The sequence below is a fragment of the Nicrophorus vespilloides genome, unplaced genomic scaffold (genome assembly GCF_001412225.1).
Source record: "Nicrophorus vespilloides isolate i.1.1-1 unplaced genomic scaffold, Nicve_v1.0, whole genome shotgun sequence".
In the NCBI taxonomy this organism is placed as follows: Eukaryota; Metazoa; Arthropoda; class Insecta; order Coleoptera; family Silphidae; genus Nicrophorus; species Nicrophorus vespilloides.
Window position 1 is genome coordinate 160,868 of NW_017100082.1, and position 16,813 is coordinate 177,680.

At 31.3% G+C, this 16,813-nt stretch overlaps 1 protein-coding gene across 1 annotated transcript; it reads right to left on the reverse strand.

Moving 5' to 3' along the window:
• Nucleotides 1-2,157: 2,157 nt before the first annotated feature.
• LOC108566982 (MORN repeat-containing protein 5) lies at nucleotides 2,158-4,031 on the reverse strand. The gene is made up of 5 exons (XM_017927151.1): nucleotides 4,010-4,031; nucleotides 3,276-3,459; nucleotides 2,831-2,998; nucleotides 2,649-2,752; nucleotides 2,158-2,320 (listed from the first exon to the last, which is right to left on the reverse strand). The coding sequence occupies exons 2-5, from the start codon at nucleotides 3,392-3,394 to the stop codon at nucleotides 2,217-2,219; spliced, it is 495 nt and encodes a 164-aa protein (XP_017782640.1). The 5' UTR covers nucleotides 3,395-3,459; nucleotides 4,010-4,031; the 3' UTR covers nucleotides 2,158-2,216.
• Between the last annotated feature and the right edge of the window lie 12,782 nt (nucleotides 4,032-16,813).

Sequence of the window (16,813 nt, forward strand, 5' to 3'; positions counted from 1 at the left end):
CGAGAGTTGAAAATGTGCGTGTGGGGAGGAGTGATGCATCTTTCTGACGGCGAAATACACTTTTCATAATAATGAAGTATAAACTGCAAGTAAATAATGGCGCAGGGTAGGAATAGGAAGTAGGGTCGTTGGTTGTATGATGAAATGGGTAAAGGGCGTGGGAATGGATGCACGTTTTTCAAATAGATTTCGCGATGAAATTTTTCAAGGAATATTGGATGTATTCTGCTGTATGCGTCGGAGGATTATATAAATATTTATTTTAAATTTCGTTCGAGGAATCGAATCTGCCAATCATAATTTTAATTATTAGTTTCGTTCCAGACAAAACACAAAAGTGTACATTTTGTGTTCTTTTCGTTTATTTAATGTTAACATTTTCATTATTTAGTATCCAATAGATCGATTTTTTCATTCATACAAAATACAAGAATGAGTGCAATTACTTGCCAAGTAAGCTATGGTAGTCATGGAGATTACTCGAATATTACGCGATGCTTGGGAAGTTCGTTCAAGTATTGCCAAGTCGTACGAATTATGTACACGGCTAGATATAAGACAACTTAATTGAGATAAGTAAGATGCTTATGAATGTATTTTTTTAAATGCAGTGGAACCTCGCTTAACGAGTATAATTTGAGGTACTCGTTAAACGAAGTTCTACTGTACTGTAATTGAATACCAAGTAATATTATAAATGTTAAATCAAAGAAGTACGTAAAATAATTCATCATTTTTTTTGGATGATTTATCAAAAACCATAATTATAAGATATATTCTTGTTTTCAGTAAAATAATTGAAATATCAATTAAGAATATCTTCAATAATCATTCAAGTTACTTTAAAATGAGGTAACAAAACGTATTTTCAAATTATTTTGTTACTTTTAAACTATTTTTTGTCAATATAATTCCCATATTCATACTTCTACAACAATATATTAAAAAGCGTATTACATAATTTCATTGCAACTATTTCATTGAAATTAAGTAAATGTATACAACTTTTTTTTTCCTTATAATATAGGCAAATATACTAACAACCATGGTTATACAGTTGAAGCTACTTAACACTTTTAATTCTTGCAAATTCGTCAAGTACTTTCACTCAGCGTATAAAGAAAATACTAAATTCATTAACTTACAACTAATTATATTAATTATGTTTATATATTATAGGAAATTATTTGGATTTTTTTTATTTTCTGGTAATATCTGTTTAAAATTGAAATACGGTTACAGCTATACCTCGCATAGTACGTATAATATTATGTACTGTTTGAAATCAAACTAATCCTAATCCAGGACATGTTTTGCAAACTAAAACATACATCGGACTATAAGACACACCCTAAATCTATAATACAATTTTTATGAAAAAAAATATTGGGTGAAGTAAAAAGTTCTAAGCTATTTGTCCCATACATCGAGCTTCTTCTTAACACCAGCCTTATGCAAGCAGTATTCAGGTTAATCTTCAGTTCCTGGGCAATGGAATAAGAGCTCACTCGGCTCAACGATTTCCATGATTTTATCAACATTTTTGACGATTGGCCACCACAGTGTATCTCATCTTCGATGACAATATTACCAGAACGGAAGCGTTGGAACCAAAGCTTTGCTGTTGCATTCGATACTGTATTGAATCCATAAACAACAAAATTTTTTTGGCCACCTGTACTGAAGAATCTATGGAATTTTCTCTTTTTTTACGTCCATTTTGGATCGCTCTAACACACAACGGGATTCACTATACACAAAACTGTCAACGAACTTTTTTTTAAAGTGTTATGTCGCCTTTAAGTAGCAGTATAGAAAGAAAAGATGTAACATATACATCGTGAGATATGGCTCACTAAAGCCATCTAACGAAAAACGCTCAAAACTATTTACTTCGACCAATAAATAAGATGAAATCTAAGTTTAATTTCTCAATTAAAAAAAGTGCGTCTTATGCTCCGAAAATATATTCATGGGTTGCGAAATGATAGCTGTCATCTTACGTCAAAGTGTCAACATTTTTACATTATAAAAAATTGTATGTAACTGCAAACAAATATGTTAGATCTTTTAGCTAAAAGGTTGAGAAACAATGATTTATATAAAAAAAATCGATTTAGATCATTTGGATATTTAATATATGCATGTGATGTAAATACTCTGTATGTAAATTAGTATAACTAAAAGTAAAAAATGTAGATTGAAAAAGTAAAGTTTTACTCGCCGACTTCGGACATTCTGCTGTAGTTACTTGCCGTGGTGCTGCGTTTGCGACGGCTCTCATCCTTCGCCAGGATCGACTCGACGCTCGCTTTCCTTCCTAAAACAAAAAAGAAGCAACAAGGAGCAAAACGCAAATATAAATGGATCGAAAGGAAAAATAAACAAGCCTCGCAAATTGATTTGAATTCAATGCAAAGGAGACCAGACCAGACCAGGCACGTCTGCATGTACACAGACGACAGACAAAGCCGAAGGATAGAACAATGGCACGTGGTGGAGAGGAAAAGAGAATAAAAATAATGCAATTCTCTTTCGCTGTATATATGTGTGTATGTGTGCATATTTATTATTTTTTTGCTTTTCGTCTGTTCCTCTCTCCTCTTTCGTGTGTTTTCCACAACCGCGAGAACAATGGTAAAGTGTACCTGTTGTCCAATGATTGTATAAATCTGGCCGGAATCCAGTTGGCTCGTCCCAGGCCTTCCTGCAATTCTTTATGATCCAATTTTCCTCCTCCTCATTTGGTATTCTGCATTTAAACGAGAGCACGAATCGAAGGAAAGAGTGTATAAATATAAAATGGGTAAATACAAAAAAAATCGCGTACCGAATTATTTTGTTCTCGTCGTATGCGCTGATGATGCACTTGTGCTGAGGACTGTAGAAACCTTCTCCGACATCGTAGCAACCCTTCGGGATCGGTCTGGGCACGACGTCGTTGGTGATGAGTTCGCGACCTGCGGGTCGCAGACCTTCCAGAAGAGTCGTATAGAATCTAGTTATATAATTAAACCAATTATAATCATCATTCGAAAACATAAAACAATGCAGTTATGAGCGTTTACTTTTCGGCGATAGATATGCAATAGAAGTGAGAGGTGATGAGAGAATGATGTCGTTGCGCAATTGATGGACTACAAAGGCGAATGGAATCGTTTACATTAATTGGAGTATGTAACTCTTTTTGAAAGGCCCGTATTTCATACTTCGTGGATGCAATTAATAATTCAATCCGTTTATGTAACAAGAGTAATAACAACAATAATAACTACCTTCGGTCCGGGTATTTGCAGTACTTCCACGGCTGCTCGAACTCCAGCCCATCTCGGAACTTGTACTTCCAGGAGAGCAACTTTCCTTCGAGCCATTCACCAATGATCTGCTGACCCATAGGGTAACTCAGCACCCCTGTCCCATGGAATTCACCATCCTTGAAAGTACCGTTGTACTGCACCTCTGAAAGAACAATACATAATCTATCTTATCTTATTCCTAAAATGAAACTCTTCATCTTTTTAAAATACTCCAAATTCTTAACGAAGAATAAAGTCACAAAAGCAGATTACATTTAAGAAACTGCAAACAAAAACTAAAACTTAATTATAATTGGAAATGATGCGTGTAACTAAAGTATCGTGTTAATTGAGTAAATAAATAAAGTGACATTTTATGTCATACTTCACTCTAAGATTACTTCACTCCAAGATTACTTCACACTATAATAAATAAAAAAAATGCATATAATCTCATAGAAAGCAGATGTAAAAGTTGATAAGTTATGTGCATATTTTTTTTGTTGGAATAACGCAACAAGAGAGCTGTAACATTCTTCGACTTTTGGATGAGATTGCGATCGTTATGGTCGTACGTTAAAGCAATAACAAAAAGAAATAGAACATTTCATAGTAAAATAATTGCAATGATTTAATAAGTAAATGTGCGGACAAATAAATACACATTAATCGGATGGCAATAAATCTGTTTGCTGCACACAACAGAACCTTACATGTTGTGCACTTCTTTGCACGCTCATATATAGACTGAGACATAAAACTGAAACCAGCGAGTCTTAAATAGTAGAGAATTTGAGATTTATAGCCCCATAGAACAGAAAAACGACGCGAATAACGCACAGCTCAATTGGTAGAACGAAATGCTCACTGATTTGATTTCCATTTGCTGTGATTGATTTGTTTATTATTATACATTCTTTTTTATTGTGCCTTTTAAACTGATTTTTTATATAATTTTGATAAATGAAGATCAAACTCTCACATACTAACTATGTACTAAAACTTGAATAACTATGGACAACAAAAATACTAATCATATTTTAAGTAATTATATATTACTTAAGAAAGTTATAAAATTGGAATAAAATAAAGTTTAAAAGTTATATAAAACTCAAAGTAAATTTCAACAAATTTTGCAAAAAAAAAGCAATATTTGTTGACTATACTGCAATAATTACATAAAAACAATTAAATTCCAGAACTGAATTTACTTCTAGTATGTATAAATGTAAAATTGGAGCAAATGTTTGCCATTCCATAGAAGAAAATTCAATGAATTTTGTCTTCAATATCAGATGTAAAAGGTTTTTCTACTTATGTTAAATAAAACTTGTTTCTTATTGAAATGTCTATAAATGAAATGTATGGAAATGATTACAGATACACGTTTAAAACTTTGTAATATAATGAAAGGATACAAATCCACCTGCGTTTAATTATGATATTAAGTAGAAAAGCCTTACAGTATACTTATTTCTTAGACAAATTAGTGATGTGTGTGCTTAATAATAACAACGTAAGGAACGTGTTATTACAGTGGTAAATAAAAAGGATGCAGTCTGATAATCTCATATGCGCTACAAAAAAAAAACTCTAATTGCCAGGAGGAGCGAATCGGAAAAACAATTTTCCTTCGGTTTTGCCGTTTTTCCATCGCTGTTATCATTACTCCTCCTTTTGTTTCCTCCTCCTTAGTCCATACCAGAACCGGAAGTAATTACAGGTAATTGCACGTGTGGGCAGCAGATATTCAGCGGGCAATTTCAGCTTCCTACTTATTAGACCATAACATTCTGCATATGGACCAGTTCATGAAGACGAAGCGGCTGTGGCGGCGATGTACAGAGGAGCAATTATGAAATACTGAAAACAGGTTTCGCGGATCAAAGGAAACCGCGGATTCGATTTTTCGTATAATGGAGAACCATCACTTTTTTTTGCATCATTGACGATGATGATGATCCGTCGATCAATGTTGTGCAAAAATAATAACAACAACAGCAACAACAAAAATGTGTTGCGCGAAAATCTATTTACAGCAAACAATAAAAACGAGACAACAGGAATAATAACATAACAAACGAAAAAGTATGTAATGTTCGTGCATGTATGCACGTTTCTTTTCATTCGCTTTGCCGAAGTGCAATAGGTTCGATGACCGGAAGATGCAAGAGCCGTCGTAAAGACGATGCACAAAACACCTGTCGTTCCATCGGATTTTCACACCTGTCACGTATTTCGGTAAAGATCTAATGGTTTTGTACGGTAGATGCTGCAAATTCCATTGAAATACAGTATTACAACCATGCACAACATATATAACCTTCATGTTTTTAACTCAGATGAAAAAAAAAATGAAAATCTTCAATTTAATTCAACTTCTTTAAGAAATTTAAAAAAGAGTAATTACATTATTCAATTTAAAAACAGCTAATGTCTTCAATCCTATAATATGTGTCGGTGAAGATCAAATGGCTTTTTAAGGTAGATGCTGCAAATTCCTTTGAAATACAGTATTACAAACCATGTAACAAATACTTTTACGTAATTAGCTTAGATAAAACAAATAGAAAATTTTCTGTCTACAACGATTTTAATTCAACTTCTTCATCAAATTAATGAACCAATTATATTATATAATTTAAAAACAGGTAATGTCTTCAATCCTATAACGTGCGTCGGTGAAGGTCAAATGGTTTTTAAGGTAGATGCTTTTAAATTCAGTAATACAACCATGCAAATACCTTTATGTTTACAGCTCAGACAAAATTGAAAATCTTCATTCCTAACTTGCAATGATTGTATATAGGCATCAACTATATGTCTATAAATTACATGATTTTTTCATCAAATTAACAAACTAATTGTATTATTTAATTTAAAGATAAAAAAGGTTTTAATCCTATCTCATAGGTCGGTGAAGATCAAATATATTTATTAATTTGCATATATCAAAGTTTAATGTTTTCAAATCAACATAATTGAAATTTCTATAATTGACTTTTTTCATCTTAAATATCAAAATATTTTGGTATTAATATAATAAAACGTTTATTATTTAAAAATATTCTGTAATTAACTAAAGTTTTAAATACTACAAATGTCCAAAATACAGAGACATAGCAGAAAGGTAAACGTACGTATTCAACAAAGTGCGTTCCACTCGTGGTTCGTAATGCGAAACAATTATCATTATTGTCTGGCGTTTGGCCTTTTCGGTGTCTGGGGAGAAATAAAGAACGTGACAAGTGTACGCGTTCAGTCGCATGTCCTTCTGACAATCGTTCACGGATGGTTGTCCACAAACGCGACCGATATGCAACCATAACAAACAAACAAAAAAAATGAAAAATGATCCAATAATCTGCGCGATATGACAAACATATTATTGTTACGTAAAGAACCCGAGTAGCAGACGGATCAATCGGACGAGACGAGATCGTTGCGTTTTCCTCGTGGGTTCAGACGCGGATGACGACCCAGACCTGTCAATAATCCCTTACAAATTTATAAATGTAACAATAACTATTTACACTTTATCTATATAGACATTGTTTTTCGATCACGTCTTCTATTTTAGTTCGTTTGCTCAACGTGTTTTCTGCTTCATACACAAACATTGTTTTTATACATACATTTTTATTTCTTGAATTAGAATTAATTCATTGCAATTAGTCTGATTCAAAATATTTCCAAATCAGTACTTGCCAAGTAACGAGTTTTCAACATTGATTTTATATAAACTTTTATTAATTAATGTTTTTGATAATTACTCAAACGCAACAAAATTTAATATATAAACTTCTACAATAATCCCACGTACACAATACTTGCCAAGTAGTTTATATAACAAGTATTAAACAATATTGCTGTAGAGAAGATAATCCTTGTAGTCATTCTTGAAAACTACTTAAATATTAATTAAAAAGTTATACATAATTATATAAGAAAATATATGACAATGTAAAGTAACAAGTATTGAACAATATTGCTGTAAAGAAGAGAATCTTAAAAATTTATAAATGTAACAATAACTATTTACACTTTATCTATATAGACGTTGTTTCGATCACATCTTCTATTTTGTTTCGTTTGCTCAACGTGTTTTCTGCTTCATACACAAACATTGTTTTTATACATACAGTTTTATTTATTCAATTAGAATTAATTTATTGCAATTACTCTGATTCAAAATTTTTCCAAAAACAGTACTTGCCAAGTAACGAGTTTTCAACATTGATTATATATATACTTTTATTAGTTTAAGTAAACTTCTACAATAATCCCACGTAAACAATACTTGCCAAGTAGTTTATATAACAAGTATTGAACAATATTGCTGTAGAGTAGCGAATCCTTGGAGTCATTCTTGAAAACTACTTAAATATTAATTAAAAAATTATACATAATTATATAACAAAATATATGACAATGTAAGGCAAAAGTATAGACTATAGACTACATTTCGCGGACTACAACAAACCATCATCATCATCTAACAGTAATCCGTCAAATATCAACAATAATCATGATCGTGAGTCCATCCGAGATAATATCTCCTCTCCGCGGATAATTGAAATTGCTCTGCTAATGGTTTCGTGTCTAATTAATATGGGATTATAATTATCCCTGCTCGTGTACAACCATTTTAAATTGAGTTAATCAGTTTACTACTAACTCCTAATTGCTTCTGCATATTAGTTTTACCAACTGCAGGATTTTTTTTCTGTTGTTGTCGATAATTTATTGGAGTATATAAATCTGCTTCCTCCGTCGCATCGATTTCCTCAATTAAATTTCAATTGCAAATGTCTTGCATACATTTGTTTAAGTAATTAATATTTTCTTCTTTTATATTTAAAACATCCTCATAATAATTAACGTATTAGATGAAGGAATTTCAAACAACGTGTACGCAATAAACAATGAAAGTAAAAATCCAAATAGCTAATGATCAAACAATTGAAAATAATTACTAATTATTAGTAAAGGAGGAAAAAATAAATACGAAACATAAAAATAAAAAATTCTCATAATTAGTAATATAATTGTATAACGACCCAACACTTTTCTTTTCCATATTTTTTTTTGTTCGCATAGTATTCAGAAATAGACATTAAAGAAAGTTTTATAATAAGAACCAACATATATGGATTACATAATCTGAGAAGATTATCGAATTATGTAGACTTATATATTGTGTGGAAAGGTGAACTGAAACTAATGGAAGGTGTAACAAGATTAAATCACTTTTTAGATGTAATGATCAATAAAGATTAGAATAAAACGATCAGATTTATGTAAAAATAAATGGAAAAATATTGGAAGCAACATTTCTCTTTGAGTCAATTAGTCAAGTATTTACAGTAAAATAAGGGAAAGTAAATATACTTAATAAATTACTTAGTATATATTGTGTAATTTTCATATGGAGATTTACAATTTATTATTAGGTACACACGATATTTGGTTCATTCATCCAACATTTGTCCTCAACAACGTTGCTTAACTTTTATAAGCTGATGCATAATTCCACAAATATATTGTAAAAAATGATCATGAATGTATTGCCCTTAAACTTGTTAATTGATGCTTGTCATCATTCTACTTATTTCATTTGTGCCAACAATTCATTCATCCTTGTAATGTCCTTTCAATACATTGCTTGACTTTTGTAAATTAATGTATGTTTAGAGAAATATTAATATATTAAGTTAGCAAAGCGATACTTGTCAAGTTAAATGTAGTGACTTTTGATACAAATGTAATAAAGTTAAGGAAATTCAAAGATCTAATCATAGAGTTTCCAATAGTATTCGAAAGACAGCTGCAGCTAAATGCAGGGCAAGTCAGTAACAGATTATGTCCTGAAGGGATTGGCCGGAATTAGCTTCGAGTTTATGTGCTTGCCTTATATTAAATTCGTGCTGAAACTGTTTGAGAATCTCTTCTTTATTGCTTTTAGTTGTTGGCGAAGTCGGAGAGAGACCCCGGAGGCGGCGCACTACGTTTACACTTCCTCGGATCGTTGGATGTCTAATGAGCATCGGTAGTTTATCGCCTGTAAATATTGTTAATAATAATAAAGGAAACTGAAGACAGGGCAGCAACAACAACAAAAAAATGGTTGCTTGAATTATGGAAGTGGGTTAAGCTGGGTACTGCGCGTCGTCCGGATTCGACTCCAATTTCTATTCTAATGGCAAATCAATGCACCAGGAGGTATACAAACAACGCAGTTCGTACGGCTTAATAATCCATTGATGCATCATCCTGATGGTATTGTCACGGACCCTGTGACCACCGGCAGAACAGGACAATAAAATCGGAATAAATGTGAAAGGATGATGATTTAATTCAATAGGGCTATTGCTTCCGTGCTATTAAACAGGAATTTGCTTCCGGATATCGGTCACTCTCGAGATTTGATTTTGCCCGGATTCCTTCTACTACATTCTTTTTTGCTCCCCTTCCTGTGCTCAGCTGTATAGTTTGCAGTCAATATAATGATTGACCCATATATTCTGCGGCGTAAAAGCGCTACCCCCGGTCCCTACGACCTAACTTCACGCCGTTTATCTGATCGCCTGTTTACATAAAAGGGCTTTTTCCCTTCACACGCGTCCTCGTGCTCCACATATATGTACTTCCTATTCTTTTTTTTTGCGTTTCACCACGTGTTCCTTCCTTTTATGTCCGTAATTTTATTTTATTTTTAACGCAGCCGAAGCCCTTTTTAACCATTCTCCAATCGCCGCATCTTCTTTTCGACCCACTGCTCCCGTTCCACATCCAAACACGTGTTGTTCACAATTATATTTGCCGTGAGCCCTTACATATTCAACGACGTGTCACGGACCAGCAAAGTCACTTTAGAACAGAACAAAATACATAGTTTAACACTAGATTTACATGATTAAATTTACAATATATCTTTTGTAATACTTACTTTTAAATATTACACATTTATGTCATTATTTAAATTAATAAGACTTGTTGGTACTTTAATGTAATCTTTATAATCTAAAAAAAATGATTTGTTTTGCAATTGGAAACACCAATTGAGTACAAACCTACATTCAAGTAATACTTGTTATTTTCTTTATGTTGTAAAAATTGTATAAAAAGTATAAATACTAGACACAGTACTTGGCAAGTAAGGACTTTAGAAAATGTGTTTTTCTAATCTAGAAGTTTTCAAAACATATAACTTTATGTTTCCATAAAACTTAAACTATATTTTCGAAAAATTCGGTTTTCGAACATAATTTATGAACGTATTATCTTTGACAACTACATAATAACGTTATAAATTTCAAATGCAAAAGTATGTAAAGTCTATAAAATAAGTACATTAAATTGTCTATATAGATTTTTATTATTTGAAACTTTTTCAACAAAAGTTGTTTTGATATTTATTTGACAAACTAAGCTCAACAAACTAAATGATGACCAATGAAAGTTATGTTATTATATATTTTTTTTTGTATTTGTGCCAAATGGCTGCTACCAATCATTCAATCTTCTAAGCTTATACTTGTCTCTGTTTTGTGGAAGGGGGGTCAAAGTGGATACTGTTTCGGCAGATAAACTTGATTTATAGGAAATAAAACAGTGGCCCAGTTTTCCGACTCGTCCCAAAAAAAAAAGAGAAGAGAAATCCTTCAAATTAATATTATTTCAGTAAATAAAAGTTTGTCCGAGGTGTGATAAAAACAGAAACCGCCTTTGGCTTGAGACTGAGATTAATTAAAGGAACTTGAGTGGAGGCGTCGCGGAAGGAAATCCGTGCGGATGCTTAATAAATGCTCTATAAATAGAGAACTCTACTATATTTTGCATTCCGCTGCGGATGGAAGAAGATGAGTGTAATTGGACTTGCCATGGGGATAGGTGAAGATTCCATGACCGTACATTCCCAGCTGGTCCCATGAGCCCACATACGTGCTGTCCGTGCAGAATCGCGTGAGAGGCATCTCGAACTTGGTGAGGTTCATCGCGGAGATGGGTTCCTCTTTGCCGAAAAGAGCCTCGAATCCTGCTGAAATGCTCAGCTGACGGGACGATTGCTTCGCCATTTTCGAAGTAGGTCGAAGGCTCTTAAATTGATCACACCCCTCCTGCAACAACGTAAAGGATGAAGATGATGAGGATAAGAAGAAAAAGCAAGTGTGTGTGTGTATGTGGAGAGAGAAACACAGCAAGCAAGGACTGGGGAGTGAATTGGGTCGCAAATCTGGGTCACACGTCCATAAACTTTTCACCCAAATAATAATAATAATAATATGTAATAACAGCAGTAGCAGCAGCAAAGAGAAGTAGTGGTAGAAAGGAGAGCATTATTTTATGAATATCGATATAGATTGAACTCGGTTCGATCGATTGATTGGATCGGATTGGTTTGGATGGACGACGGTTGACCGTCTGTCTAAATATGCAGATGGAATCCGCGTTTATTGCGCCAATAACAATTATCCATATACATGCGGCTCGCTATTGGAATATATAGTTCGTATACTTGATGATGCCAATTTAGATGAAATAAGGCTGCAAGCGTTTTGGAGGCCGCGCCGATGACTCTAAAGGGGCAGAATCGATAAAAATTAAAATTAATGAATTGCCCAATTGCAATCGGCGATTTAGAACGGGGCTACTCACGGTGCACACACACACACACACTCTTTGTAATTTTTACCTTGATTGGTTCGACTCGTATTCTATCCGATGGCGAAAACTAGGTAAATGAAGCGATTACAATAATACGCGAACGCGTCAATCTACTCCTCGTTTCTTCTATTCCTCTTATTTTCACAACCATACGTCACAGCAGCTTCACAACACATGACATTTCAAAATTTCATTTCATTTTTTTTCAGCCAACTCAAAACTATTATTATTATTCCAATTTGTGTTGTTTAAACATCGAACGTCATAACAGAGTTTCCAAAATTGGACCATCTATTTAATTTAAATAAATGTAGAATATTTAAATAAAAAGAAGCAAATGTTCTAATTTTTGTTCTTTTTCTTTTAAACATCGAACGTCATAACAGCTTATTGACAACTGACATTTAGAAGGAAACTTGACATATCAAGGAGAGTTTCCGAAATTGGACCACCAAATGTAGAATATTTAATGAAAAAGAAGTGGGGAGAACAAATATTACTATTTATATTGTAAAAGTGATAAAAAAAATATTATTATCATTCTATTTCGTTCTTTTTCTTCTTTTAAACATCGAACGTAATAACAGCTTATTGACAACTGACATTTTAGAAAGCAACTTGACATTTCAACGAAACTTTCCTAAATTGGACCACCTATTTAATTTAAACAAATGTAGAATATTTAAATAAAAAGAAGCAAATGTTCTAATTTTTGTTCTTTTTCTTTTAAACATAGAACGTCATAACAGCTTATTGACAACTGACATTTTAGAAAGCAACTTGACATTTCAACGATAGTTTCCGAAATTGGACCAAATATTTTAATTTAAATAAATGTAGAATATTTAAATAAAAAGATGCAAATGTTCTAATTTTTGTTCTTTTTCTTTTAAAAATCGAACGTCATAACAGCTTATTGACAACTGACATTTAGAAGGCAACATGACAGGAGTTTCCGAAATTGGGACACTTATATATTTTAAAGAAATGTAGAATATTTAAATAAAAAGAAGCAAATGTTCTAACTTTTTGTTCTTTTTCTTTTAAACATCGAACGTCATAACAGCTTATTGACACCTGACATATTAGAAAGCAACTTGACATTTCAACAAGAGTTTCCGAAATTGGACCACCTATTTATATTACAGAAATGTAGAATATTTAATGAAAAAAAGTGGGGAGAACAAATATTACTATTTATATTGTAAAAATAATAAAAAAAATATTATTATCATTCTAATTTCGTTCTTTGTCTTCTTTTCAACATCGAATGTAATAACAGCTTGTTGACAACTGACATTTAGAAGGCAACTTGACAGGAGTTTCCGAAATTGGGACACTTATTTATTTTAAAGAAATGTAGAATATTTGCATACAAATGCAGTTGACAATGGTAAAAAAAATGTGACGATAAATTATGTGTTAATCATCCAATAAAATCAACTGGTTTCCCAAAATGGACTACTGAAATAATTTTAATTTTCTTAACTATAATTTTCTCATTTTTTTACCATTTTCACCAAAGCATGATATCTTATATAGTCTTCTTTTTGAAGTATAATTGGATAAAAATAAGCAATTTTTTCAAATAAGTATTTAATAAAAATATTTCCAGTCTAAGATTATCAGTTTTATAATAATATCCTGCTATCACTATATCCAAAAAGTAATTGCATCAATAAACTTTACTTTTTATTTACCTATGTTAATTACTGTATAATGTAAATGTCATATACAACTCATGTTACGTCAGTGGTTCAACATAGGCACCTGTCGAAATTTGACTTATCATTTCTTTTTTTTTTTTTGTTAATTTGGATTGTCTAACGTTTCAAAATTTGTTTTCAACCATTATTATCATTTTTTATTATTATTTTGGAACGTGAGGTCACACCTTCATCTTTCGGGCAAGGAAAACGTCCATTATGCCACTTTTGCAATTGCAATTTTGCAACACGCGAACGCTTAACTACATTTTAAATATGATTTTCTATGTTCCTACTTGGCTATCTGGAACTTCGTCTTTCTTTTATTTTTACAAAAAAAAAATAAAAACATAATAAGTGTGGTTTCACTTTTGAGCTCCCCATGGCTATCTGAATCTCGGAATCAGCGATTCGCGTAATTGCTTACGAGTGTGAAGGCTTTGATGAAACCTAAAATTTCGCTCGTCCGGTACATAAAGTGAAGGTGATTTAATTCGCTTGATTAAATGCACGTGAAGAATCTGTAACTGATCATTTTCCTATTATCGATTTAAGAAGTAGACCAATTTGAATATATAGTTCGAATTGAATAGTTCGAACAACAAATTGCATACTAAAAGGTACAAATTCTAGAAAGAAAAAAAAAACACTTTTGATATTTATACATTTCCTTATTTACAAATGTTTAATTCTTGTATTAATTTTATACACTTATTTATGTATATATATGATTGTATTATTTGCATATTAATTTCATTTTTTTCAGGAAACGTTGGCTTTAGATTAGATAGAAAAACTATTACCACCAAAGGGCTAAGGACCAAGGTTTTTCCACCCAATAAACTTGAAAAAAAAAAGTAATTTAGAAACTTAGAAATTCAATTTATTACAATTATTTAAAAATACAATGAAAGAATTGTCTTATTTTAATTGTAATATTATTGTTATTTTTATAACAAACTTTAAACTTAAAAATAGTTATTTTTAAAGTTTTTTACAAAGTATACATTGAAATATGCATAAACATAATTTGTAATAAGTTTAAGTATATTTTAAAGAAACCGTGTAATAGAAGTATCGCGTTATACGAGAATTGTCCCAATTTTTGGTTGTGTAACTGAGGTATCGTTTTATTTGAGGATTGGCTGCATACTGTTATTGCAATCATATTTTAATTTAATTTAAAACGTATGAAATTGTTGTAATATTGCAATAAAGATTAATTCTTCATAAATACGCTTTAATTTCAATAAATTGGATCTGGAAACCGATTCGCGTTATTAATTCGTATAATTGTAACAATTGAATGAGTCACGGGATATTAATTTGTTGCTGCTGATAAACTATTTATAAAGTACACGTTTATCCTGCACAATTGAAAAGAATTGAAAAGAAGAAATAGATGTAGAAAAAAAAAGACACAAACACACACAGTTGCGAATATCTCGGAGACAATTTGTCCTCGAACGAGTGCGGCGTTTGTGTATATGCACGTATATTGCATTCGATCATGTCTCCGTTCCAATTGCTTTATTCATAATGATTGCTCATATTCGCTCCATCCCAACACAATGTGCCAATTGCCTCACACTCGACAACACCAAATGCATAACACAATCTCGTTTATAATATTATTCTCACTGATTTTCAATTTCGAATAAGAATCGATCGATATGCTCGTTTGCAACCATTTTTTTAGAATACATTTTTTGTGTAAGTGTGTATATCTTTAACACTGTTTTCTTCATCACCGATTTGCACATACATTATGATGATGATGATCGATTTTTTTTCTTCATCTTTCATGCGTAACCTTCCTCACCTGACTCCGATTCGCGTTGAGCAATGTTCAAGAAGTTGGCATTCGATTCCACGTTTAATTTACACTAAAATAAAGAACTATATACGTTTTTTTTTCTTTGCTCTCCAATTCCCAGATGGGAATGCTCGTTAGCGGAAATTATAATTCAATTGAACCGTTTAACACATATAATTATTATTTACCAACGTTTTTTTTTCCAAGAATATTTACAACAACGATTATCATTACTTCATCTTCTTCTAGTTCATTCATTCCTAATGCTTAATTTAATTGGAATTTGTTAGATAAATTAGTTTGGAGCAACAAAAAGGACGTTAGCTCTTGTTTCTTTTTCTGTTCTTTTCTCACTTTTCTTCATACCTTAATTAATTAAGATTAATTAATTGCTCAATTAAAGCTGGTGTTAGGAAATGATCGATTGCAAGTATATATTTTCATTAACACAAGAATGCATTTAATTATATATTTAGTACACGTATTAAAGCTTACATTAAAACAGTTCCACTGACCTTTCGGTATTTCAATAGATTTTTTTTTTGTTATTGAATTTGCATTTAACTGTCTTCATTTATGCAATTTCATAGAGTTGCAGCAATAAAAATCAAGATTTCATTCATTATAATGTTGTTTAATAATCAATTTATTAATTACAATTTAAAGAATTATTTTTTTCACTTGGAATTCTCAATAGTTTAATAAGCGATAATATTAATTTACTTTCTTTGATATTATTAGATTTAATTACTTAATTAACTATTAGTTAACTTTTAATCAACAGTTAAATTAATATATATATAGGTCCATTTATTGTTTCAATAATTTTATTGTAAAGTACACATGACAAATTTTGTTTTCAAAATTTAAAGAATTTATATATTTTTCTTAAATATTTAAACTAATCTCATTCCACTTTGTCATTTTTTTTTACAAAAATATAGAATAAATATAAAAAAAATATCTTTTACAAAATATCCTCGTCCTTCTTCAAACAAATCACATTTCCTTAATTACTATAATTATCCAAAGTCTATTATAATTATTTCATCATCAAAGCATAAAAAAAAGCTTAATTTCTTTCATCAATTTCTATTTTTTTTCTCTAAAACATAAAAAGAAAACTTATATTTAATTATTGTTAATATGTTTCACCGCAATTGTACTTTTCTTTACTAAAAACTTATTTATATTCACAACATTATACATTAATTACAAACGTAATTGCGATACAAATATAAAAGAAAAAACACACACACACACAGCAAGAAAGTTTTTCTGCAATTGAATGAAAATGTAAAATCTTTCGTTTCGTTGCAAAAATTCGC